The 23,931-nt window shown below is 56.3% G+C and overlaps 1 protein-coding gene across 1 annotated transcript in view; it reads left to right on the forward strand.

The window, feature by feature from the left end:
• The window catches only part of FAT1 (FAT atypical cadherin 1), a 59,413-nt gene that overhangs the window by 13,866 nt on the left and 21,616 nt on the right, over positions 1-23,931 (forward strand). Inside the window, 10 exon segments of the mRNA XM_029077016.2 lie at positions 7,100-7,408; positions 9,760-9,821; positions 11,205-11,519; positions 12,244-12,454; positions 16,072-16,211; positions 16,773-17,048; positions 17,333-17,543; positions 18,518-20,583; positions 20,585-22,604; positions 23,496-23,692. Of these exon segments, the coding sequence (XP_028932849.1) occupies positions 7,100-7,408; positions 9,760-9,821; positions 11,205-11,519; positions 12,244-12,454; positions 16,072-16,211; positions 16,773-17,048; positions 17,333-17,543; positions 18,518-20,583; positions 20,585-22,604; positions 23,496-23,692 (5,807 nt within the window).

A 23,931-nucleotide genomic window follows, 5' to 3' on the forward strand; every position in this document is an offset into this window, starting at 1 on the left:
ACTGTGAGCCTCATGAGGGTCAGGGGCTGTGTCCAACCCAATTTGCCTGTACCCCCCCCCAGTGCATAGTGCAGTGTTTGTCACATAGTAAGCGCTTAGTAAATGCTACTATTATTATTATCATTATTGTTATATATTGTATGTACCACTGGCCCTCACTGCCAGCAGCCAACCCAAAGGCACCCCGTTCTGTGAGCAGAAGTTGCCACTGGGCCCCATGTGGAGAGTCTGAGGGTCTGCCCACTCCTAGCCTCTTTCAGGCTGCTGGCTTTGCTGTTTTCCCCAGTCAGAGGTGTTGGAAAAATCATCTATTTTGATTCATTTATTGAGCCCTTACTGGTTGTTTTGGGTCATTGTATCAGGTGGCACCTATTGTATGCAGAATATTGTAGTGGGCACTTCCTGTGCAGAACACTGTATTGTTCTGCACCTTCTGGGTGCAGGGCACTATACCAGGCAGTTGAGGGAAAGCCACCTACCCAGCAGAGTTGGGCTTTCCTCTGACATCCCACTTTCCGGTTGGAAGAGTCAGATCCCGTTGTGTTCTCAAACAGAGTATCTGTCAGATTGTCCTAGGCCAGAAAGCACCAACCTTTCTGCACCCTTGCCCTCATTCAAAGAGTGAGGAGAGAGTCTCTGCCCCTCCTTAGAGGGGGGCCCAGAAACCCCCAAACCCAAATTGTCAGGGCCCAGAAACAGAAGACCATGATTGGCCATTCCTCAGAGGGATGGGGACGTGGAGGAGGAAAGGAAGAGGGAGGGGAAGGGGAGGAAGGTAGGGAGGAGAAAGGGAAGAAGAAGGACAATGTCTGGGTCCAGTGACTCGCTGTGATTGGGTTCAGGATGACGTTGAAGCAGCTGCTCCGGCTCATAGCCAGCCCAGTGTGCATCCTGCGTGGGGAGTGCCCGCCGGCAGAACCTTTCCTGGCCCCATGGCTGATCCTCCCGACGAGCCGGGACGCGGTGTCTGAGGCCGCCCTCGTCCCCCACTGCCGCAGGGGAACCATCAGTTTTGGCCCCGAGTAAAATCCTGGCAAGTCATTGTGGTGGCAGGGAGGGCGAGGGGCGGAAGGGGACTCTTGATTAAAAGATGGGGGATTGAGGGGCTGCTTTGGTTTAGACTGGATGTGATTGTAATTGTAATTGTAGACCTGGCACACTCTGTCTCCCTCGCTTTACAGATTGATATTTATACATACACAGAAGTACACCCTGCCCCCTACTGTCTTTTGAATGTTAAACAGCCCCTGGCAGTGCCACCCACCTGTGGCCAAGGGGGTGGCTGGATGGGCTGTGGCAGGGTCCCATGTTGTGAGTGTTGTTGGCAGCCCCTGACATTGTTTTCATGCCTCCTTTTACCTCACGATTCCCGTGGAGCTGCCCCTCAGCGAATCCTCGGGAGAAGCAGTGTGGCTTAATGGATAGAGTAGGGGCCTGGGAGTCAGAGAGTCATGGGTTCTAATTCCAGATCCACCACATGTCTGCTGTTTGACCTTGGGCAAGTCACTTAACTTCTCTGGGCCTCAGTTACCTCTTCTATAAAATGGGGATTGACAGTGCGAGCCCTATGTGGGACAGGGACTGTGTCCAACTTGACTACCTTGTATCTACCCCAGTGTTTAGAGGAGTACTTGGCACATAATAAGGGCTTAGCAAGTAGCATAATTATTATTATTAGTGTGCCAGGAAAGGGTCTCCCGGCTCCCTGCTGGACACTGTGGGATCCGAGCCTGACTTTGCTGCATCTTCTGGTTGGTCAGCCATAGGGGATTTCCGGCTCTCTGTTGAGCTCTGCAGGGTCCCAGCCTGCCTTTGCTGCATCCTTACAACGTTTCCTCCATCCCCACCGTCATCCCATTCTGGCTCTTCCCTACAGCAGCTGTCGGGGGTCTCCTGCTGGATCCATTATCCGCACATGCCCCATCCAGCGCAGCTATGTGCAGGGGAGCAAAGAGCCTGATTGGAAGGCAGGCTGTGCTCTAGGGTGGAGTTTTGGGGGTGCCGTCCGGCCATTTGATCCGTTTACAGTAGCTGCACCTTTCATTTGGAAGGGCAAAAGACTCTTCCCCCAAATACCTCTCCCCCCGACAACATTCCTCTTCCTCATCATCACCACGACCACCCCGTTGTAATGGTGACGATGTTTACTGGTCAGCTGTGTCCCCAGGGCTGCAGGGCCTGGTGGCGGGAGAGTCTGGAGTTCAGAGTTCTGGGTGTCAACTCTGCTGCTTCCTTGGTGATGGTCATCCATCTAGTCGCAGAGTTAGTCCTGGGGATCAGTTTACCTGGTCTGTGAAATGGGACCACTACTCCCCGCCCCTCTTCCAGGAGCCACTCTGAGGCAGGGAAAGTCAGCTGATTCTAACAACAACTATAATAATAATTGAAGTATTTGTTAAGAGCTGACTATGGGGCAAGCACTATACTAAACGCGGGGGTAGATACAAGATAATCAGGTCAGACACAGTCCCCATCTCACCTGGGGCTCCCAGGTCAACAAGTACTTAAACCCCACTTTACTAATGGGGAAACTGAGGCCTAAAGCAATGACATGTCCAACCAAGGTCACCCAAGAGGCAAGTGATGGAGCCAGGATTAGGACCAAAGTCCTTTGTCTCCCAGGCCCATGCTTTTTCCACTAGGCCACACTTCCTCTTCTGGTTCTGACCAGCCCAGAGCCCGGATCTGTGGGGATGATCCTTGGGGACCCGTTTCACCTTTCTGTGATAATAATAATAATAATTGTGATATTTGCCAAGTGCTTACTCTGTGCCAGGCACTGAACTAAGTGCTGGGGTGGATACAAGCAAATAGGGTTGGACACAATCCCCTGTCCCGCATGGAGCACACAGTCTTAATCTCCATTTTACATATGAGGGAACTAAGACACAGAGAAGTGAAATGACTTGCCCTTGGTCACACAGCAGACAAGTGGAAGAGCTGGGATTAGAACTCAGGTCCTTCTGACTCCCAGACCTCTGTTCTATCCACTAGGCCACACTGCTCCTTTCAACCTTCCAGGTATCAGGCCTGCTCTCAGAGCTGCTTGGGCTTCCCCTTCTGCCTTCCCCACACTGGAAGGAGTTACTTTCCCCTGGAGGTTCCCAGAAACATTGTTGGCGCTAGTCACTTATGGTTTCGTTGGGCGCCTGCAGATAATCACCATTTCAGAGCCATCTCTAAGCCTCCATCCCACCTCTGAAACAGATGAGAGGTGACGGGAAGGGGAAGGGGGGTTCCCCTGTCAGAGGATCCCCTCCCTCTTCTCTCTAGTGTAGTTCACACCCACTGATGAGCAACTTGGGAAAAGCTCAAGAAGACTCCTTATCATCACCAGTGGTATTTATTAAGGGCCTTATAGGTGCAGAGCTCTGTACTGTTTGGGAAAGTATGATACAGTAGAATTAGTAGACACAGCTCCTGCCCACGATGAGCTTGCTAGTGGGGGAGACAGACATTAATATACATAAAAAATCTGTAATATTCCTTCTGTCAGGGGGCTACCTGTGCCTAGCACATGGTATGTAGAAGCAGCGTGGCTCAGTGGAAGGAGCACGGGCTTTGGAGTCAGAGGTCATGAGTTCGAATCCCAGCTCTGCCACTTGCCAGCTGTGTGACTGTGGGCAAGTCACTTAGCTTCTCTGTGCCTCAGTGACCTCATCTGTAAAATGGGGATTAAGACTGTGAGCCCCACGTGGGACATCCTGATTCCCCTGTGTCTACCCCAGCGCTTAGAACAGTGCTCGGCACATAGTAAGCGCTTAACAAATACCAACATTATTATTCCCAAGTGTCCCAGGGCCCCTGTCAGTGCAGACCGTGTAACTGAAAGGAAGAATCAGGGGTGCTGGGGAAGTTCAGGCTGAGCCACTGTGGGAGAGTCAAGGATGGGGAGGGAAGAGTTAGAGGTGTTGGATGGTCTGTGCTGGGTCTTTAGAACAGGGGTAGGGATGGAGAGGAGAGAGCCAAGGGTATTGGACAGTCTGTGCTGGGTCACTGGAGGAAGAGTCAGGGAAGGAGACCTATTGCCCCATCTCCCTCCTACCATTCTTCTCCAAACTCCTTGAGCAGGTTGTCAATGCCTGCTGTCTCCACTCCCTCTCCTCCAATTCTCTCCTTGATCCCATCCAGTCTGGCTTCCACTCTCTTCAGTCCACTGAAATTGCCCTCTCTAAGATCACCAGTTACCTTCTTCTTGCCAAATTTGACAACCTCTACTCCATCCTAATCCACTCACCTGCCTTGGACACTGTTGACCACCCCTTTCTGGAAACGTTATCCAACCTAAAATTGTCCTCTCCTGGTTCTCCTCCTGTCTGGCCACTCTGTCACAGGTTCCTCCTCTTCTGCCTCCCACCCTCTAACTGTGGGAGTCCCTCAAGGCTCAGTTCTGGGTCCCTTACTATTCTCCATCTTACTATTCTGCATCACTCCCTCCCTCCCTTGAAGACTAATTTACCCCTGTGGCTTCAACTGCCATCTCTATGCTGATGATTCCCAAATCTACCACTTCAACTCTGTTCTGTTTCCCTCTCCACAGGCTTGGATTTCCTCCTTCCTTCAGGACACATCTACTTGGATGTCCTGCCCACACCTCAAATTTAGCATGTCCACACAAACCCTGTCCTCCCCCATACTTTCCCATCAGTGTAGACATCACAACTATCATCCTTGTATCAATAAGCCCATAACCTTGGCACTATCCTCAACTCATCCTTCTCATTCAACCCACATATTCAGTTTGACACCAAATCCTGTAGGTACTACCTTTACAATGGCACTAAAATTCTCCTTTTCCTCTCCATCCAAACAGCTACTAGGCTGATCCAAGTACTTATATCCCATCTTGACCACTGCCTCAGCCTCCTTGCTGATCTCCATGCCTCCTATCTCTCCCCACTCGAGCCCTTATTTCACTCTACCACCCATTTTTCTAAAATAAATTCAATCCACATCTCACTCCTCAGAAACCTCCAGTGGTTGCCCACCCTTACCATTGGCTTCAAAGCACTCAATCACCTTCCCCCCATCCTATCTTAGCTCGCTGATTTCCTACTAATAATAATAATGTTGGTATTTGTTAAGCGCTTACTCTGTGCAGAGCACTGTTCTAAGCGCTGGGATAGATACAGGGTAATCAGGTTGTCCCACGTGAGGCTCACAGTTAATCCCCATTTTACAGATGAGGTAACTGAGGCACAGAGAAGTTAAGTGACTTGCCCACAGTCACACAGCTGACATGTGACAGAGCCGGGATTCGAACCCATGACCTCTGACTCCCAAGCCCGGGCTCTTTCCACTGAGCCATGCTGCTTCTCTACAGCCCAGCACGCTCACTTTGCTCTTCTAATGTCAGCCTACTCTCTGTACTTCGAACTCATCTGTCTCACCGCTGACCCCTCACCCATAATTATTATTATTAGTATTATTATCCCGCCTCTGGCCTGGAACTTTCTCCCTTTTCATATAAAACAGATCATCACTTTTTCCACCTTCAAAACCTTATTGAAATGGCATCTCCTCCAAGAGGCCTTCCCCAATTTATCCCTCTTTTCCCATACTCCCTTTCCCTTCTGCGTTGCCTAAGCACTTGGATCAGTATCTTTTAAAGCCCTTGATATTCATCCCACCTCCAGCCCCATAGCACTAATGTACTGTAATATATTTTAATGTCTGCCACTGTCTGAGGAGACAGTGAGCCCGGGCAGACCAGGTGACCCAAACATCACTCCTTTGATGGTGCCATGGCACCCAGCTGGATGGTGGGGGTGTGCCCGTTTCCCCTAAACTATCTAGGAGTTTCAAGCCAGTGGGTGGGTGTGAGGCTAGTGGGGGCAGTTCTCTTTGAGGTGCTGGATGGCCATGGCTGGTGAGGAAGCAGCTTCAGGGTAGAGTCTGTGTCCTAAATCCTTAGTGCTAATCAGGGTATTTATTGAGTGCTTATGTTGTGTTTAGCACTGTATGCCCAGGTGCTCATGATTGATGGGTAAGGTTCAGTTGGCTCCCTCTACCATATCCTGTGTGGTGGAATGGGTAGAGTTTGCAACAGAGGCCGAGTGCAAACCGAGTCTCTGCTTAATTCATCTGACCAGTCAGTGTTAGGACCCTGGGCCCAGTGCCGCTTCCCAGTCTGGTTGAACCATCAGATTGTCGGGGTGGGGGTGGGGTCAATCCACAGAAGGAGTCCTTGCCAACTGGCAGCAGAGGTTGACTGGCAGGTCCTGTTCCTGGCCCATCTGGTGGTGGGAGTGACGAGTGGCCCTGAGGCCTGGCCCAGTGTATGTGACTGTGTGTGGGGCTGGTGGCTGGTGGCCCTGGGTCCTGGTTATTCCCGGTAATGGCCCAGCTGGCTGATGGTCTTGGACCCTGACTCTTCCTAGTCCTGTGTCCTGGCCCAGCTGGAGGCAGGGGGTGGCTGGTGATCCTGGCAGTTCCCAGTCCTGGTTCCTGGCTCAGCCTATAGTGGGGAGTGACTGTTGTCCTTGGAACTTGGATGTTCCTGGTCCCAGCCCAGCTGGAGGTAGGGATGGCTGATGGCTCTGGGTCCTGGCTGTTCCTGGTCCTGGCCCAGCCAGTGGTGGAGAGGGGCTGGTGACCTTGGGTTCTGGTTGTACTTAGGCCTGGCCCAGCCGGTAGCAGGGAGTGGCTAGTGGTCTTGGGTTCTGGCTGTTCCTGTTCCTGTCCCACCCAACAGTGGTGCGGGGGGACTGGTGGCCTTGGGTCCTGGTTGTTCCTAGTCCTGGCCCAGCCAGCGGCGGGGGGACTGGCGGCCTTAGGTCCTGGTGGTTTCTGGTCCTGGACCAGTCAGTGGTGGAGGGGCTGGTAGCCTTGGATCCTGACTGTTCCTGGTCCTGGCCCAGCCAGCAGTGATGCAGGAGGACTGGTGGCCTTGGGTCCTGGCTGTTCCTAATCCTGGCCCAGCCAGTATCTGGGTGACTGGTTGCTTTGGGTTCTGGTGGCTTCTGGTTCTGGCCCAGTCAGTGGTGTGGGGGGACGGGTGGCTGGTGGCCTTGGCTCCTGGTGGTTCCTGGTCCTGACCCAGCTGGAGGAAGGGGGTGGCTGATGACTCAAGGGCTAATGACATCTCCTCCCCCCCCAGGCACCATCGAGATGGCAGCCCAGCTGGACCGCGAGACCATGACACACTACTGGCTGACTGTGTATGCTACGGACCAGGGCGCGACCCCCCTGTCGTCCTTTACCGAGGTGTACATCGAGGTGGAGGATGTGAACGACAATGCCCCCCTGACCACGCAGCCTGTGTACCACCCCGCTGTCCCGGAGAACTCACCCAAGGACGTATCCGTCGTGCAGATCGAGGCCTCCGATCCTGACGCTGGTGACCAGCTCAGCTTCAGGATCACCAGTGGAAACCCTCAGGGCTTCTTTGCCATCCACCCCAAAACAGGTACGGGTGGGCAGCCTGACTGATGTGTACATGTCTGTGTAGAGCCTTGTAGATACATGCATGGGTAGACTGGCCCATGTGCCTTTTTTTCTGCAGGAGCATGCATGTGTGTGTGTGTGTGTCTGTCTGTCTGTCTCCTGGGGCAGGGCACTGTGGGACTCCAAAGAGAAAGTCCGTCCTGGTCCGAGCTCCAGCCGCGGGGCTGGGCCGGTCACCCAAGCATCTCCATCTGTGATGCCTAGAGTTCAGAGTTCAGTGCTTCCGTTTCCCTGATGCTGGCGTCCAGACCCCTGTACCTTCGTTTTCATTTTGAGTGGTGGTTTGTGTCCAGCCATGCCAGGCTCTCCATGGGGCAGCTCAGATACCACCCTCCCCACTGCCACAGTCCTTCCCTGCTGGTTACTCCACAGCCCGGCAGCAGTGTCTCCCCGGCGGTCCTCTAGCCAGCATAGGCAGGTGATCTCCAGTGTGGTCAGCCTTCTGATGCTGTGGCCATGTCAATTGAGGAAGTGGAGGGAGGCTGTGGGCACAGGGAGGAGGGGCACGGAGTCCAGGTCCATCCGATCCCTGTGAGGGGAATGCAGACTCTCTGAGCCTGCAGGGGCCCAGCTACCAGGCGGGGGTCATGCCTTCTGCTATTTGTTGGGGGGAACTTCCTGAGAGAAAACCTGGGGATGCAATCCAGAAAATCTTGTACCAGGTGCCAGCTTTGTGCAGAACACTGTCCTAGGGCCCTGCTGTGTACAGACCCCTGTCCTGGGCACGTGCTATATGTAGGTCACTGCATTGGGTGTCTGCCATGTATAAGGCACTGTCTTAGGTGCCTCCCGGTACAGAGCACTATCCTGGGTGCTTGGGACACTACAATGAATTGGATGTCCCAGTCCCCTCCCTGGAAGGAAGGGCTGCAATCAGACCAACTGACTCCTCCATCCCCAGAGCTTTCAGGGGAAAGTTTTCCCTTCCAGGGACACCTTGCCACCACCAACCACTCTGCAGGAGGCCATAGCTAGCCCTCAGGCCAGCCATTCTCACTTTCCGTCCCCCACCTGGTGCCGGAAACCCCTACCCCCCCATCCCGCCCAGCGCTTCCTGTGGCCGCCCACGGCCAGGCCTCAGCCAGGGGAAACAGGAAGCCCTTGGGCCGTTAATAACTTCCAGTGACTTCCGATGGCTCCGCCGTGGCCACTGGGAAGGCCTCCGGGAGCTCTGTGTCGGGAGAGTGCATGGGGGGGCCGCTGGAGGAGTGGCGAGCGGTGGGCACTCTGCACCCAGCAGGCAAACAGTGTGTGTCGATGATGCCGATTTAGGGTCCTGAGGCCTACAGGGGCTGTCAGCCTCGAGTTTATCATTCCTTCCCAGGGCAATCAGCCTGGTTCTGTGCTCTCTGTAGCAGGGAGGCAGCTTCCGGTAGATTGAATCAGATGGTCTGTGGGGTTGGCTTGTATGGCAGAGGGGAGAGAGCTCCTGCTTTGTGCCCCCCACCCTACAGAGCAAACAGAGTGGACTGGCCTGGTGGCCGGCCAGGAAGGTCAACCATCTGGAAACCTCCTTCCTTCCCCCCTTGTCCCCAGACCCCTATTTTTTCCTCCTTTCCCCTCCCTGTGTGGACAGCAGTAAAGATAAATTTCACCACTGAGTCTTCAAGTAGACTGCGAGAGATTTTGCTGATTTCTACTCTAAAAATATCATATCCTCACCTGGACTGGAAGGGAAACACCAGGTCTGCCGAGTGCTGGACTGGGCACCTGTTGTGTGCAGAGCAATGTATTAGGCACTTACTGTTTGCAGAGTAAAGTACTGGACAACTGCTGTGAGCCGAGTACTGTACTAGGCACCTGTTGTGTGCAGAGTGCTGTCCCGTCCACCAGATGTGTGCAGAAGCAGCATGGTGTAGTGGATAGAGGATGGGCCTGGGAATCAGAAGGTCGTGGGTTCTAATGCCGGTTCTGCTGTTTGTCTGCTGTGTGATGTTGGGTAAGTCACTTAACTTCTCTGTGCTGTAGTCACCTCATCTGTAAAATGGAGATTGAGACTATGAGCTCTACATGGGACAAGGGACTTTGTCCAATCTGATTTGCTTGTATCCACTCCAGCCCTTAGTACAGTGCCTAGCACATAGTAAGTGCTTAACAAATACCACAATTATAATTAATTGTTATTATTACTGGGGCCCTGCTGTAATGCAGAGCATTGCTCTGGGTGCCTGCTGTGTGCGGAGTACTGTCCTAAGCAAGAAATCGAACATTATGAACAGTGGTTTCCCCCAGCCCTGGTTCCCTGTAGCAGGTGCACACAGAGTTTTCTTGCCTTTGCCGTTTGAAATTGATGAGTTTTCTTCTCGTTCTCAGGTCTGATCACCACCACATCAAGAAAGCTAGACCGAGAGCAACAAGAGGAGCACGTCCTGGAGGTGAGTGTCTTCTGAGGGTCGTCGCCCCCCCCCGGTGGTCTAGACCTGTGTTGAACAGTTCCATCAACCTCCACCTGGGAAACGGTTGATCTCGCCCCTCAGGAGCCCTGAGTCCCTCACTCACTGTGGAGTTTCTGCCTGATGCTCTGCTGCCATCTGGATAGTATGTGAGGAAGAATTCGGGGCGTTGTGGAAATGTGCTGTAAAAGGACCTAGCTCTGTAAGGCTAGAAAATGTTGTTTCAGATAAATGACAGGATCTGTGAGAGCCTTGTTATCGGCCCTTCATTTGCATTTCAAAGGGAACCAATTGCACGTATTTAAAATTTGTGTTTACCAAAAACTGATTTTAAATGGTGCAAATCCTGTGATACTAATGACCACTGAGCCACAAGTGAAATCCCTAGTTCAAGCTGTAAGACAGTCTGTGTTGCTGTAAGACAGTCTGTGTCTTATACACTGGGCCTGCCACTGGGAGGGCCCAGAACAGCTCCATTTCTACAAGTCAGAAGGGAAACAAGTTCTCTAAGTCCTTCGTCTCCCCAACCTTCCAGAAGGGTGTCCCCATGACACAGCTTGCCCTGTTAAACTGTTTCTGAAGCCTCTTTCCCTTGGGACCGAGGTTGCCCTGGGCTACTTGGGTGAAGCCTGGGGATTGAGCTGGGAAAGGGGTATATGGCAGCCTGCGGGGGCGGTGAACTGGACAGCCCATCCCCACATTTCACAAGCAGGCAGAGAGTCATCCCACCCCCAGCCGCACCCCTCCCAGTTCTCAGAGCATGGCCTCAGCCTGGAACTAGAAAGGAAGTTGTGAAAGTGGTTCTCCAGCGGCCTCCTCTGGCATCTACTTCTTCCCAGTGGCCCCTTTTCTATGCCCAGGGCTGGTCTTTCTGAGAGGAGACAAGGCAGGACCAGAACCTCTCATGGGCTTCTTTGTGCCTGCTCACTAGCCGCCCCAGCACCTGGCAGAGGAAGGTGACCCATGGCGGTGCAGCCTTCAGAGGGTGGGGAGTCTAATAGGGGGCGTGCCAGTCAGGCCAGGCTACAGCCAGGCTGGTGAGGGTCAGGCTTCTTCTCCTCAAACCCAGGCTCTCCCCAAATTGGGGAAACACCCCTGGGTGTTTGAGGGGTGAAAATTCACACAGAAAGAAAGTCCCAGTTATCACCTCATGGGGTGTTCCACCAAGGAACTACATCCAGGGGTGAGCTGGCGTGCAGTTTGTGCCGAGCAGTGTTGCTTGCATGCCAGGGTGAAATCAGGTCGAAAGTGGGGAGTGGTGACCTAGTTCCCTCTTGTGATGTCCCAGCCCCAACTGTGGCCCAAGATGGCTTCACAAGGACCAGAGTTGGGGGACGGATCCAACCTGGCCACTTGCTCCCGTAGGTGATGGTGGCAGACAGCGGAAGCCCCCAGCTGACCTCGGTGGCCAGGGTTATCGTGAAAGTTCTGGACGAGAATGATCACAAGCCACAGTTCCTGCAGAAGTTCTACACTATCCAGCTTCCAGAGCGAGAGCGCAGCATGAGGCGGGTGCCTGTGTACCGGGTCATAGCGGCCGACCGGGACACGGGGGCCAACGCCGAGATCTCTTATAGCATCGAGGCGGGCAACGAGCATGGCAAATTCTTCATTGAGCCCAGGACCGGCCTCGTCTCTTCCGAGAAGGCTTCAGGAGCTGGGGAGTACGACATCCTTACGGTGAGTGGGGAGTGCCTCAGCCCCTAGTATGCCTGTCCGCCCCAGCACACCCACCCCTTCTCCAGTAGACCTGTCTGCTCTGCCCCCCGGCTTGTCCACCCCACCCCGAATGGGGCTGTCTGCCTTGCCCCTGGCCTGTCTGCCTGCCCCCTACCAGCCTGTCCACCCCCTGCCAACTCTGCTATATTGTATTTCTTCCAAGGCACTTAGTACAGTGTTCTGTACATAGTTAAGCTCTCAATAAATACCACTGATTATGATCCCCAGTGGGCCAGACTGCCCTGCCCCCGTCTGTCTGCCCCATGCCCTGTGAGCCTTTCTGCCCCACGCTGCCCTTCTGACATGCCTGTCCCTTCCATCCTCAGCCTGTCCATATAGTCAGTGGCTTATCTGCTCCACCCCTGGTGGGCATATCTACCTGCCCCTGGCCTGTCTACCCCATGCCAACTCTCTTATATTGTACTCTTTCAAGTGCCTAGTACAGTGCTCTGCACACAGTTAAGTGCTCAATAAATACCACTGATGTTGAAGATGATGATGATGAGTATCTCTGGTGGGGCTGACTACCCAGCCCACAGCCTGTCCGGCCCACCCACCCTGGGCCTGTCCACCCCGCTCTGCTGTCCTGTGGTGGGCCTCTCCGCTCCACGCCTGGTGGGCCCAGTGTATCCTCCCTAATGTGTCCCTAACCCTTTCCTGCCTGTGTCTGTCTCCCACTCCACAGATCAGAGCTGTAGACAACGGGCGGCCACAGAGTACATCCACGACGCGGCTCCACATCGAGTGGACTGCCAGGCCACGGCCGCCAGCCGAGCCCCTGTCCTTTGAGGAGCCGGGGTTCTCCTTCACCGTCATGGAGAGTGACCCGGTCTCACATATGATCGGCGTGATTGCAGTTGAGCCCCCGAGGTCACCACTCTGGTTCGACATCGTCGGTGAGCGGGGCCACTGGAGGCAGGGGCAGGAGAGGGCAGAGGGTGGCCATGGGCTGATGGTGGTCAGAGGGCCCGGTGCTTGGGCCTGGTTCTGCCCAGCCGGTTGTATGTCTCAGGACCACGCACTCCCTGGGCCTCAGTTTCCTTTTCTGTAGAATAGGATCCCTGCCCCCTTTCCATCCATCACATAGATGCTATGGGGTAAATGGGGTGTCGATGTGGACATGCTGGGGAGAACAGAAAGAGCTTGACTGATTCCCAAGATGATAGTGAGGATAGTGACCCTGAGGCCCCCTGTGGACCCCAGGCCCCCTGGGATCTCACCATTCTACCGGGGAAACTGCTGTGAGGAGAGGGGACTTGTCATATGAACCTGGTGAGGCCTTTCAGAATTGCTCCTCCAAAGTTGGGATGCCATAGGTCAGAGCTCTCAAAGTCCTGACCGTGTTGCAGGCCGGTGCTCCAAGACCTTAGGATCTGAGACCCAGTAGTGAGACTCTGCTCTGGGCCAGACTTTGCTCTAGGGCAGACCTACTCCTCTCAGGGCCAGTGGGACTCTGCTGCAGGCCAGATTGAGTCTGCTCCAGGCAGGGCACTTTTTTTTAGAACCCTTTCCCTGGAATGCCCTCCCTCCTCACCTCCGCCAAACTAATTCTCTTCCCTCTTCAAAACCCTACTTAGAGCTCACCTCCTCCTAGAGGCCTTTCCAGACTGAGCTCCCCTTCTCCCTCTACTCCCTCTACCACCCGCCTTCACCTCTCCACAGCTAAACCCTCTTTCTCCCCCATTTCCCTCTGCTCCTCCCCCTCTCCTTTCCCATCCCCTCAGCACTATTCTTGTCCGCTCAACTGTATATATTTTCATTACCCTATTTATTTTGTTAATGAAATGTACATCGCCTTGATTCTATATAGTTGCTATTGTTTTAATGAGATGTTCATCCCCTTGATTCTATTTATTGCTATTGTTCTCGTCTGTCCGTCTCCCCCGATTAGACTGTAAGCCCGTCAAAGGGCAGGGACTGTCTCTGTCTGTTGCCGATTTGTACATTCCAAGTGCTTAGTACAGTGCTCTGCACATAGTAAGTGCTCAATAAATACTGTTGAATGAATGAATGGATTGGTGGGGCGAATTGTCCCCAAAGCAGCTGTGACTCATTGGAGTCCAGGGCGTGACCATGGGACCAATGGTAGAGGGAGGTCCTGTTCCTCCTTGCCCCCAGTCTCCTTTCCTTCCTTGCTCCCAGAGCTCCAGAAGGAGTCTGGTAGCGCTGGCTAGGAAAATACTGTGTGAGAGGGCTTCCTGTCCCCCTCTGCCTGGAGCCTTCCCCAAATCGATCCATCAATGGTTTTATTGAGCACTTACTGTGTGCAGCGCATTAGGCAAAGTCCTTGGGAGAGGACAGTATGATAGAGTTGGTAGGCACAATCTGAACTCTCGAGGAGTTTATAGAATAGTTGGGGGGAGCAAAGATTAAAATAAATGACAAGTAGAGGAAGGGGCAGAGTAGAGGGATAGGTACAAAAATGAGAAGTATTGTGGCCTAGTAGATAGAGAATGGGCCTGGGAGTCAGAAGGACCTGGGTTCTAATCTGGTCTGCTCTGTGACCTTGAGCAAGTTACTTCACTTCTCTGGGCCTCAGTTACCTTATCTGTAAAATGCAAATTAAGACTGTGAGCCCAGTGTGGGGCAAGGACTGTGTCCAACCTGATTACCTCATATCTACCCCACTGCTTAGAATAGTGCCTGGCACATAGTAAATGCTTAACAAATACCCTCAAATAAAGAGGGAGTACCAGGCCAGAGGGAGGACATGGGTGAGAGGTCAGTGACAAGATAGATGTGATCACACTATAGTGAGTAAGTTGGTGTGAGATGAGTGAAGTGAGATGACTGCAGTGTAGTGGGAGAGAAGCAAGGATAGGTAGTGGAGAAAGCTGACTGAAGTGCCTTAAAGCCAAATGTAAGGAGTTTCTGTCTGATGCGGAGGTGGTTGGGCAACCACTGGTGGTTTATGAGGAGTGGGGAGATATGAAGTGAACATGTTTTTTAGAAAAATGATCTGGGCAGCAGAGTGAAGTATGGACTGCAGCAGGAAGACACTGGAGGCAGGGAGGTCGGTGAGAAGGCTGATGCAGTAGTTGCGGTGGGATATGAGAATTGCTTAGACCAGTGTGGTAGCAACTGGAATAGAGGAAAGGAGCAGAGTCTAGAGATGCTGTGAAGATAGAACCGACAAGATTTGGTGACAGACTGAATATAAAGGTCGGTTGAGAGAAATGAGTTGAGGATACTTGCCAAGGTTAAAGGCTCGTGAGACAAGGAGGATAGCGCTGTTGTCTTCAGTGATAAGAGAATCTGGAGAGACAAGGTTTGGGAGGCAAAAAGGGGAGTTCTGTTTTGGACATGTTAAGTTTGAAGTATCGGTGGGATATCCAAATAGAGATGTCCTGAAGGCAGGAGAAAATGTGAGACTGCAGAGAAAATGTAGATTTGGGAATCGTGTGCATAGAGATGGTACCTGAAACTGTGGGAACAAATGAGTTCTCCAAGGGATTAGGCTTCTCAGTTCTGCCCACTTCCTTGAGGATTGGACTGTCTACCCCCTCTGTGCCTCCTCTCCTTGTCCCCTCTGTGCCCCCATGCTATCATTCCCCCCACCGCCCCAGTCAAGGCTCTGCTTGTTTTCCACACTGGCCCTCTGGGGGCGTTGGCAGGAGAGGAGCTCTCATGGGAGACATTTCACATCTCTGTGATGGCCCTCACCCTGGACCTGGCGGCCAAGTCAGATACCACATGATCCTACAATCCACCAGCCCAGCTCTCATTGAGGGATCGGGCCCAGGAGGTCATTTCTGCCCAATCTTCCCAATTGGGCATGCCTTCAATGATGATTCTTCCCCCTCTGGACACCTCCTGACTCTACCCCCCATGGCGGTCCTTCCGTTCTCGTACATGGCCCCTCGATGTCCAGACACGCCCTTACTGTGGCCCCTTGTGGTGGTCCCCCTGCACCCCACCTATCTGTGGTCCTTTCATGCCTGGACATCTCGGCAGTGTCCCCCATGACCCTGGCTCGGTAGTCCCGAGAAGGATGCTGGTGCCTCTTGTTCTGACCCCTGTCTGTCAGGCACCTGGCACCGCTACTCTCTGCCCCCAGGCCCCAGGGTGGGCTGGCCTGTCGGGTTGGGGGTTCAAGGGAGGGCACAAGTCATGAGCGACTCTCCTTCTCCCCCTCCCTCCCTATAATGCCAAAGACACACACACCCTGTCACACAAACACACCATACGCATCCACCTTCCACCCCACTACACACACACATACACACACGCACACCCTTCCACACACACTCCCTTGTATGCCTGTGGTGAGTCCAGTGCCCCTGAGCAGCCAGGGAACCTAGTGTGAAGGTACAGATGGTGACAGATTTCCAACCATGGCATTGACTCTCCCAGCCAAACCCGGCTCCTTTCTCCTCCAGCAAAGCTGCAGACACTCAATGTGACAATGTGTGTGTGTGTGTGCATACATATGTGATGGGGGGTGTTGATGGGACCAGGTCGAAGCATGCACCGCCATCCTCTCACTCCTGTCCGGTCACTGTTGTGGACACAGGGGGCGATGCCGAAAGCCGCTTTGATGTGGACAAGAGCACGGGCACTGTCATCGTGGCCAGGCCACTTGATGCGGAGCAGAAATCCCTCTACAACCTGACGGTGGAGGCGACCGACGGCACAACCACCATCACCACCCAGGTACCGGATCCTTGGCCAGGAGCCGTGGGGAATTGGGGGGAACCCCAAAGGTGGAGATCTCTCACGACCCTGAGCTGACCTTTCTGGGTCCCTGATTGAAAGTGCCAGGGACCTTAGGGTCTGGGCCCCTGAGGTTTCCCAAATGTCTCTGGGGGCCTTCCAGTGGAGCGGCTGGGTTGAGCTAGCTGAAGCTGGGATTCCCCTGGGGGAGAGCTTCCGTTGACTCCCTGGGTATGACTGTGGAGACATACCTATCCACAGGGAACACTGGGAACTGTGTGAGGGCCAGAGGTCACTTTGAAGCCAGCCAAAACCCCCATTTACTGAGATCTCTTCCAGTTCCAGGCCCATGTCAGTGGAGCTGGAGCAGCCCCTTCCCACATTTGAAATCCTGGGTTGGGGAGGAGCCTTGCCCCTGTTGGGAGAGGCCTGCTGCTGGGGGTGGGGGAAAGGCTGCTGCTACTGTGGGGAGGAGGCTGGCAACTCGTCCTGTGAGCCAAGGGGGCGATTCCCCCCCGCAACCCAGGCCCCAAGTGCTGAGCCATCCCATTCTTCCTATAGGTGTCCATCCGCGTCATCGACACCAATGAGCATAGGCCGCGGTTCTCCTCGCCGCGGTATGAGGTGGCCGTCCCCGAGGATGTGGCCCTAGATGCCGAGCTCCTGCGGGTGCACGCGGTGGATGGGGATGAGAAGAACAGGCTGGTCTACACTCTGCAGAGCAGCGCCCACCCCGCCAGCCTCAAGCTGTTCCGCCTGGACCCCGCCACCGGCGCGCTCTACGCGGCCGAGACCCTGGACCGTGAGGCCATCCGCCAGCACGTGCTCACTGTCATGGTGAGCCACCGTCACCTTCCTCCTGCAGCCCTCCTCCCTTCCGCTGCCACCCTTCTCCTGCAGCCTCCTTCACCCACCACCTCCACCCTCCGCCACCACCCTGCTCCTGCTGTACTTTCCAAGCGCTTAGCACAGTGCTCTGCACACAGTAAGCACTTCCTCCCCTCAGCTACTACCCTCTCCCTCCAGCCTCCCCCCCCTGCCTGCAGCGTCCTTCTATCCACTGCTACCCCTCCCAACCCCCTAACCACACTGTGCCAACGAGGACACTTTGATGCTCACAGGTCCGAGACCAGGATGTTCCCGTCAAGCGTAACTTTGCCCGGATGGTGGTAGACGTCATTGACGCCAACGATCACGCGCCCTGGTTCACCAGCGCCTCTTATGAGGGTCAGGTCTACGAATCGGCCGCGGTGGGGTCCCAGGTGCTCCAGATCACCGCCCTCGACCGGGACCAAGGGGAGAACGCCGAGGTCCAGTACTCGATCGAATCAGGTATAGCATCGCCGCCACTGCTTCCCAGTACCTGGGGCTCCTCCCTCCCCACCGATGCTACTTTTTCCTTGGGTTGCTCTCAGGGGATGCACCCCAGGTCACCCTTACCAAGTAGGGGGTGGGTGGTGACACTCGACAGTGATGGTGGAGGTGATCACTCCTCCCCAACCGCTTCCTTACTGGGAAGTGTCTCATGTAATCGATCAGTCGGTCAATCAATCTCATTTATGGAGCGCTTTCTTTGTACCTGGGAGAGTACAGTATAACAAAGTTGGTAGACAAGTTCCCTGCCCACAGCGAACTTGTAATGGCAAAGAGCTGGGGCCAGATTCCCTTGGCAACTTCAGGGAGGGTCTAAGCAATGAGAACTGCAGCCTGCGGGCCTAGATGGGAGGGGGAGAGGAAGTTCCCAAAGGGTACAGTAATTTCCAAAAAGCAGGAGAAGCTGGCCGTAGAAACAAAGCCATCTTCTTTCCTTAAAGGAAATCCCATCCCAAAGTCTTGTTGGGAACATGCCCACCAGTGGCAAGCCTGGGTTGTTCCTTGGCCTTTTGGGAAGTGGGAGCGGGGGTAGGGGTGCAGTGATGGGGTCGGTGAGAGAGTTCTAACCCCCTCAGCCTGGAGGAGTCTGCTTCATAAATTCTGGCTGCTTTCTGGCCACTGCCTCTGCAACAGGTCAATGAGTGAAGTCCTGGGGAGGCCAGAATGCATGCCAGGGATTATTTTCTGGATCAGAAATGCGTGGAAAGAAAATGGAGTTTACCATTTCTCACATATATGTGCACATATACAAACAAAATGCACGGTCAACACCAGCACCATTTTTCTCCTTTTGAATTTGGAGATCTGCTCCGCCAGTCGGTCAGACTTAAGCCTTGATTCCCTCTGCCCCTCTCCCCATCTGTTTCCCTCCCCTGCTGTCACCGCTGCCCCCACCCTCCCCCGTTTGCTCAATTGCCTCTGTCTCATTCCAGGCAACGTGGGGAACGCCTTCACCATTGACCCCGTCCTGGGCTCATTGAGGACAGCCAGAGAGCTGGACCGGAGACGGCACAGGGAATACACACTGGTGGTGCGGGCTGTTGACCGGGGCCTCCCGCCACTCAGCGCAGAGACCACCGCACATGTCCTGGTCACACTCTCGGACGACGACGCCCCGCGCTTCTCGGCCGGGGAATACGCCGGCGAGGTCAGCGAGGCAGCCCCTGCCGGCACCCCTGTGGCCGAGGTCACGGCCTCCAGCCGGTCAGCGGTGTTCTACGAGCTGAGCAGCGGCAATGAGGGCGATGCCTTCTCTGTGAACCCACACTCGGGGGTCATCACCACCCGGAGGGGCCTGGACTTTGAGGTGCAGGCCTCCTACCTTCTGGAGGTGCGGGCCACCAACATGGCTGGTCAGGCGGCCCAGGCCACGGTCCGTGTGCGGCTCCGGGATGAGAATGACCACGCGCCAGTCTTCCCACAGGCTGGCTACACTGGGCTGGTCAGTGAGGCAGCGGGTCCCGGCAGTCTGGTCCTGACAGAAGACGGCGCCCCGCTGGTGGTACGAGCAGTGGATGAGGACTCGGGCACCAATGCCATGCTGAGCTACCACATAGTCGAGGCCCCCGCACGGGGCTTCTTTACCATCGACACCCGCACGGGCGCTGTGCGCACAGGTGCCAGCCTGGACTATGAGCACGCTGCCGTGATCCGCTTCACTGTCCAGGCGCAGGATGCGGGTAGCCCACGCCTGGTAGCCGAACACCCTGCCCATGTCATCGTCCGCGTGGTGGATGTCAACGACTGCCCCCCAGTATTCTCCCTCCCTCTTTACGAGGCCTTGCTCCTGCTGCCCACCTACCCAGATGTCCAGGTCCTGACACTCAGTGCCACAGATGCTGATGCGGCTGCCTCTGCCCCGCTAGCATACACCATCGCTGACGGCAACGTGGGTCAGGCCTTCCACCTGGACGGGCGCTCTGGGGTGCTCAGTGTATGGAATGCCACGGGACTTCGGAGCCGGTACGAGCTGACGGTCCGGGTCTCGGATGGCCGCTTCTCTGACACCACAGTGGTCCGGGTCCTTGTCCGCCAAGGCCCCGTGGGTCCGCTGCATTTCAGCCAGTCATCCTACAAAGCCACGGTCCTGGAGAACAGCACTGAGCCCCGGGACGTGGTCATGGTGACACTCCCCGGCCGCCCGATCAACGAGCCCCTGATCTTCCGCATCCTCAACCCAGATGGCCGGTTCCGGCTGGGACCCACATCTGGGGTGCTGTCCACCACCGGGGTCCCGTTCGACCGGGAGCAGCAGGCAGCCTTCGACGTGGTGGTGGAGGCTACAGAGGCGGGCCGGGAGCCGGGGGCGGAGCCGGAACCCGGGGCGGCCCGGGCCCATGTGCTAGTCCGAGTGGCAGTGGAAGATGTGAACGACAACGCACCCACCTTTCTCCACCTCCCGTACTCAGCCTCCGTGAGTGTGGATGCCCAGGCCGGCCACCCAGTCCGTATGGTGACGGCTGTGGACCGCGACGTGGGCAGGAATGGCCTGGTGCGCTACTCCCTGCGGGGGCACAGGGAGCACTTCCGGATCGGACCAGCCGGCGAGATCACCCTGGTCCGGGAGCTCGGCCCAGACGCCCTGGGCCGAGAGTTCTGGCTGACCGTGGTGGCTGAGGACGGCGGGGACCCAGCGCTCTCGGCCGAGGCAGTCGTGCACATTGCCGTGGTCGGTGGGGCTGCGCCCATCTTCGAGCAGTCGTTCTACCGGGCAGAGGTGCCCGAGGATGCCCCGCCACGCAGCCCAGTGGTGCACCTGCGGGCCAGCGCCCCTGAGGGCCTCAGGGTCAGCTACCGCATTGTGGATGGGGATCCCCTCGGCCAGTTTGATGCCGATTTCCACACAGGCACTCTGCACGTCGCCGCCCCCCTGGACTTTGAGGCACACCCAGCCTACAAGCTGACTGTGCGGGCCACTGACTCGTTAACCGGTGCCCACGCAGATGTCTTCGTGGACATTGTGGTGAGAGATGTCAACGACAACCCCCCCCCGTTTCAACCAGATGGCCTATGCCACCACCCTGTCTGAGGCTGCAGCCGTAGGGACCCTCGTGGTCTGGGTCCGGGCGGCCGACGCTGACCTGGAGTCTGGCCGGGGTCTCACCTACCACCTGGATGCTGGCTTAGACGATGACCTCTTCCTCTTGGACCAGGACAGTGGTGCTATCACACTAGTGGGGCCACTGGACTATGAACAGGCCCGGGAGCACCAGCTCCTGATCCGGGCAGTGGACGGGGGCCGGCCCCCTCTCAGCGCCGAGGTGCTGGTGACCGTGACTGTGAGCAACCTCAACGACCACCTGCCGCTCTTCGACCAGCCACTGTACGAGGCCACAGTGGGGGGGCTGGCTGCCCCAGGCCACCTGGTGACCCGTGTGGCGGCCATCGATGCAGATGGGCCTGGCCTGCTCGAGTATGCCATTGTGGCGGGTGACAGGGGCAGACTCTTCTCCATGGACACCACCTCGGGTGTGATAACACTGGCTGGGCGGCTCCCCTCGCCGCCACCCCCCACCTACGAACTGAATGTGTCTGTGTCCGATGGGGTATTCCGCAGTGAGACCCGAGTCCGTGTGGCCGTAACCGGGGCCAACCAGCACGCACCTACCTTTGCACAGAGTGAGCTTGAGGCGGAGCTGGCAGAGAGCGCCCCGGCCGGTACTCTGGTGGCCACGGCAGAGGCGACGGACAAGGATGTGGGACCTTATGGCCTCCTGGCCTACTCCATCGTGAATGCTTTTGCCGCTGCCCGCTTCCGGGTGGATGCCCGTGGAAGGCTCTTCACAATCCAGGAGCTGGACCGCGAGAACCCATCCGAGAGGGTGGTCCCGGTGCGCCTAATGGCCCGCGACGGTGGCGGCCGGGCAGCCTTCTGTACGGTCAGCGTGATCCTGACCGACACCAACGACCACGCGCCCCGTTTCCGCGCGGCCATCTATGAGGCGGACGTGGATGCTGGGACACCGCGGGGCAAGCCGGTCCTCACGGTGCTGGCCACCGATGCCGACGAGGGCTCCAACGCAGATGTCACCTACGCCCTGGAGGCGGATGCGTCCCGGGCCCGGGAGCTCCTGGCCATCGACCCGCGACTGGGCATCATCTCCGTCCGAGAGACCTTGGTAGGCCTGGATGGCCAGGTCTTATCCTTCTCGGTCCAGGCACGGGATGGAGGCTCACCCCCTCTGGCCACCGCCGTCCCCGTCCGCGTCCGTGTCCTGCCTCCGGACGTGCGGCTGCCCCACTTCGCCGAGCCCTTCTATTCCTTCGCCGTGCCAGAAGACCTGCCACTCGGGTCAGAGATCGGAACGCTTCGTGCCGACCTGGGCGGAGCGGCCCTGGACTATAGCTTGGACCGGGGTCCCGCCGGCCAGGACAACGACCCCAGCGAGGTCTTCGCCGTGGACCGGCGCAGCGGGCGGCTGACGCTGCTGCGCAGTCTGGACCACGAGGCCTCCAGGTGGTATCAGATAACTGTTAGGGCACGGGGCCGTCAACGGGGCCACGAGGTTACGGCCTCAGTGGACGTGAGCATCCGGGTCGGTGACGTGAATGACAACAGCCCCATGCCCGAGGCCGACCCATATGCTGCATCCGTGGCAGAGAACCGGCCAGTCGGCAGCCCGGTGGTCCAGGTGCGGGCCAGTGACCCGGACTTAGGCCCTAATGGCCAGGTGCAGTATGCTCTGGACCCGGCTCAGGACCGGGCAGTGCTGGAGGCCTTTGCTGTCCATCCGGACTCTGGCTGGTTGACCACACTGCGGGAGCTGGACCGCGAGGAGCGGGCAACGTTCCGGGTCTTGGTGGTGGCCTCGGACTGTGGTGAGAGGGAGCGGCGGTCCTCCACGGCCACGGTGGAGGTCACGGTCGCCGACGAGAACGACAACCCACCCCGCTTCTCCGCAGAGGTCTACAAGGGTACAGTGAGTGAGGCCGACCCCTCTGGCGGTGTGGTTGCCGTGCTGAGCTCCTCCGACGCGGACGCGGACGAGATGAATCGTCGGGTGACCTACTACATCACGGGTAGGGGTGGTGGCGGGCGGGTGGGTATGGACGGACGGAGGAAGGTGGGAAGGGGTTCCCTGTTGCCCTGGTACTGCAGTGCTTTGAGGTGTCTAGGGGGCTCCGGCCTATCCTCCCTAAGGGGTGGGGAAGAGGAGAGTCAGTCAGTTGTATTTACTGAGCGCTTACTGTGTACAGAGCAATGTACTGAGCTCTTAAGAGAGTACAGTATAACAATGTACAATGAGAAGTAGCGTGGCTCAGTGGAAAGAGCATGGGCTTTGGAGTCAGAGGTCATGGGTTCGAATCCCAGCTCTGCCACTTGTCAGCTCTGTGACTGTGGGTAAGTCACTTAACTTCTCGGTGCCTCAGTTGCCTCATCTGTAAAATGGGGATTAAGACTGTGAGCCCCACGTGGGACAACCTGATTCCCCTGTGTCTACCCCAGCGCTTAGAACAGTGCTCTGCACATAGTAAGCGCTTAACAAATACCACCATTATTATTATTATTACTTCAATGTAACAGACACATTCCCTGCCCACAAGCAGTTTAGAGAGTTGTGCCCTCCTTAAATCCTGAGAGCCACAGCACAAGAGGAATCTTTAGGGCCTGTAGGCAGTTTATGCTCAGAGCCCTTGCTTGACTTTCTCGAATAGTGAGCACGGGCAGTCGGTAGGATGTGCTGAGCTCCTGCTAGGCACCTAGCACTGTGCTAAGCATGCAGGAGAGCCCTGTAGAGCCAAGGGCCATAATCCCTGGGCAGGAAAAGTGGGAGACCTGTGGGGGAAGTGGGCGGGGACCGGCCAGGGGAGGCAGCAGAGGCAGGAGGGCCCTGGGGTGGGGGGTTCCCACTGGGAGGCCGTCTCTCAGCGCATCCTGATAATACCTCCCTCCCCACTGGCTGTGTGCAGGTGGGGACCCTCAAGGGCAGTTTGCAGTGGAGCAGGCTCAGGACGAGTGGAGGGTTTTCGTCCAGAGGGCCCTGGACCGAGAGGAGAAGGACAGCTACCTGCTGAATGTTACTGCCACCGACGGCACCTTCACGGCCGGGGCCGTGGTCGAGGTCAAGGTCCTCGACGCCAATGACAACAGCCCTGTCTGCGACAAGGTGAGCTCCCAATGGCCGGGCACATGTCTGCGATGTGGGAGTGACCGCCAGCCACACTTCGGGACCCCAGAATCAGGGTCCCCCCCCCTTGTTGACCCCCCAAGATTCAGGGCCGGTCTGGAGCTCCTCAGGTCGTCGAACTCCATTTCCTTATTTTAAACGACGTTGGTCCCTGTGTATGGGCTTTGACTTGGACCTTCGCTGCCGATTTCCCAACTGAAACCCAGGTCCTGCCTTTG

This window comes from Ornithorhynchus anatinus, chromosome 12 (genome assembly GCF_004115215.2).
Source record: "Ornithorhynchus anatinus isolate Pmale09 chromosome 12, mOrnAna1.pri.v4, whole genome shotgun sequence".
NCBI lineage: Eukaryota > Metazoa > Chordata > Mammalia > Monotremata > Ornithorhynchidae > Ornithorhynchus > Ornithorhynchus anatinus.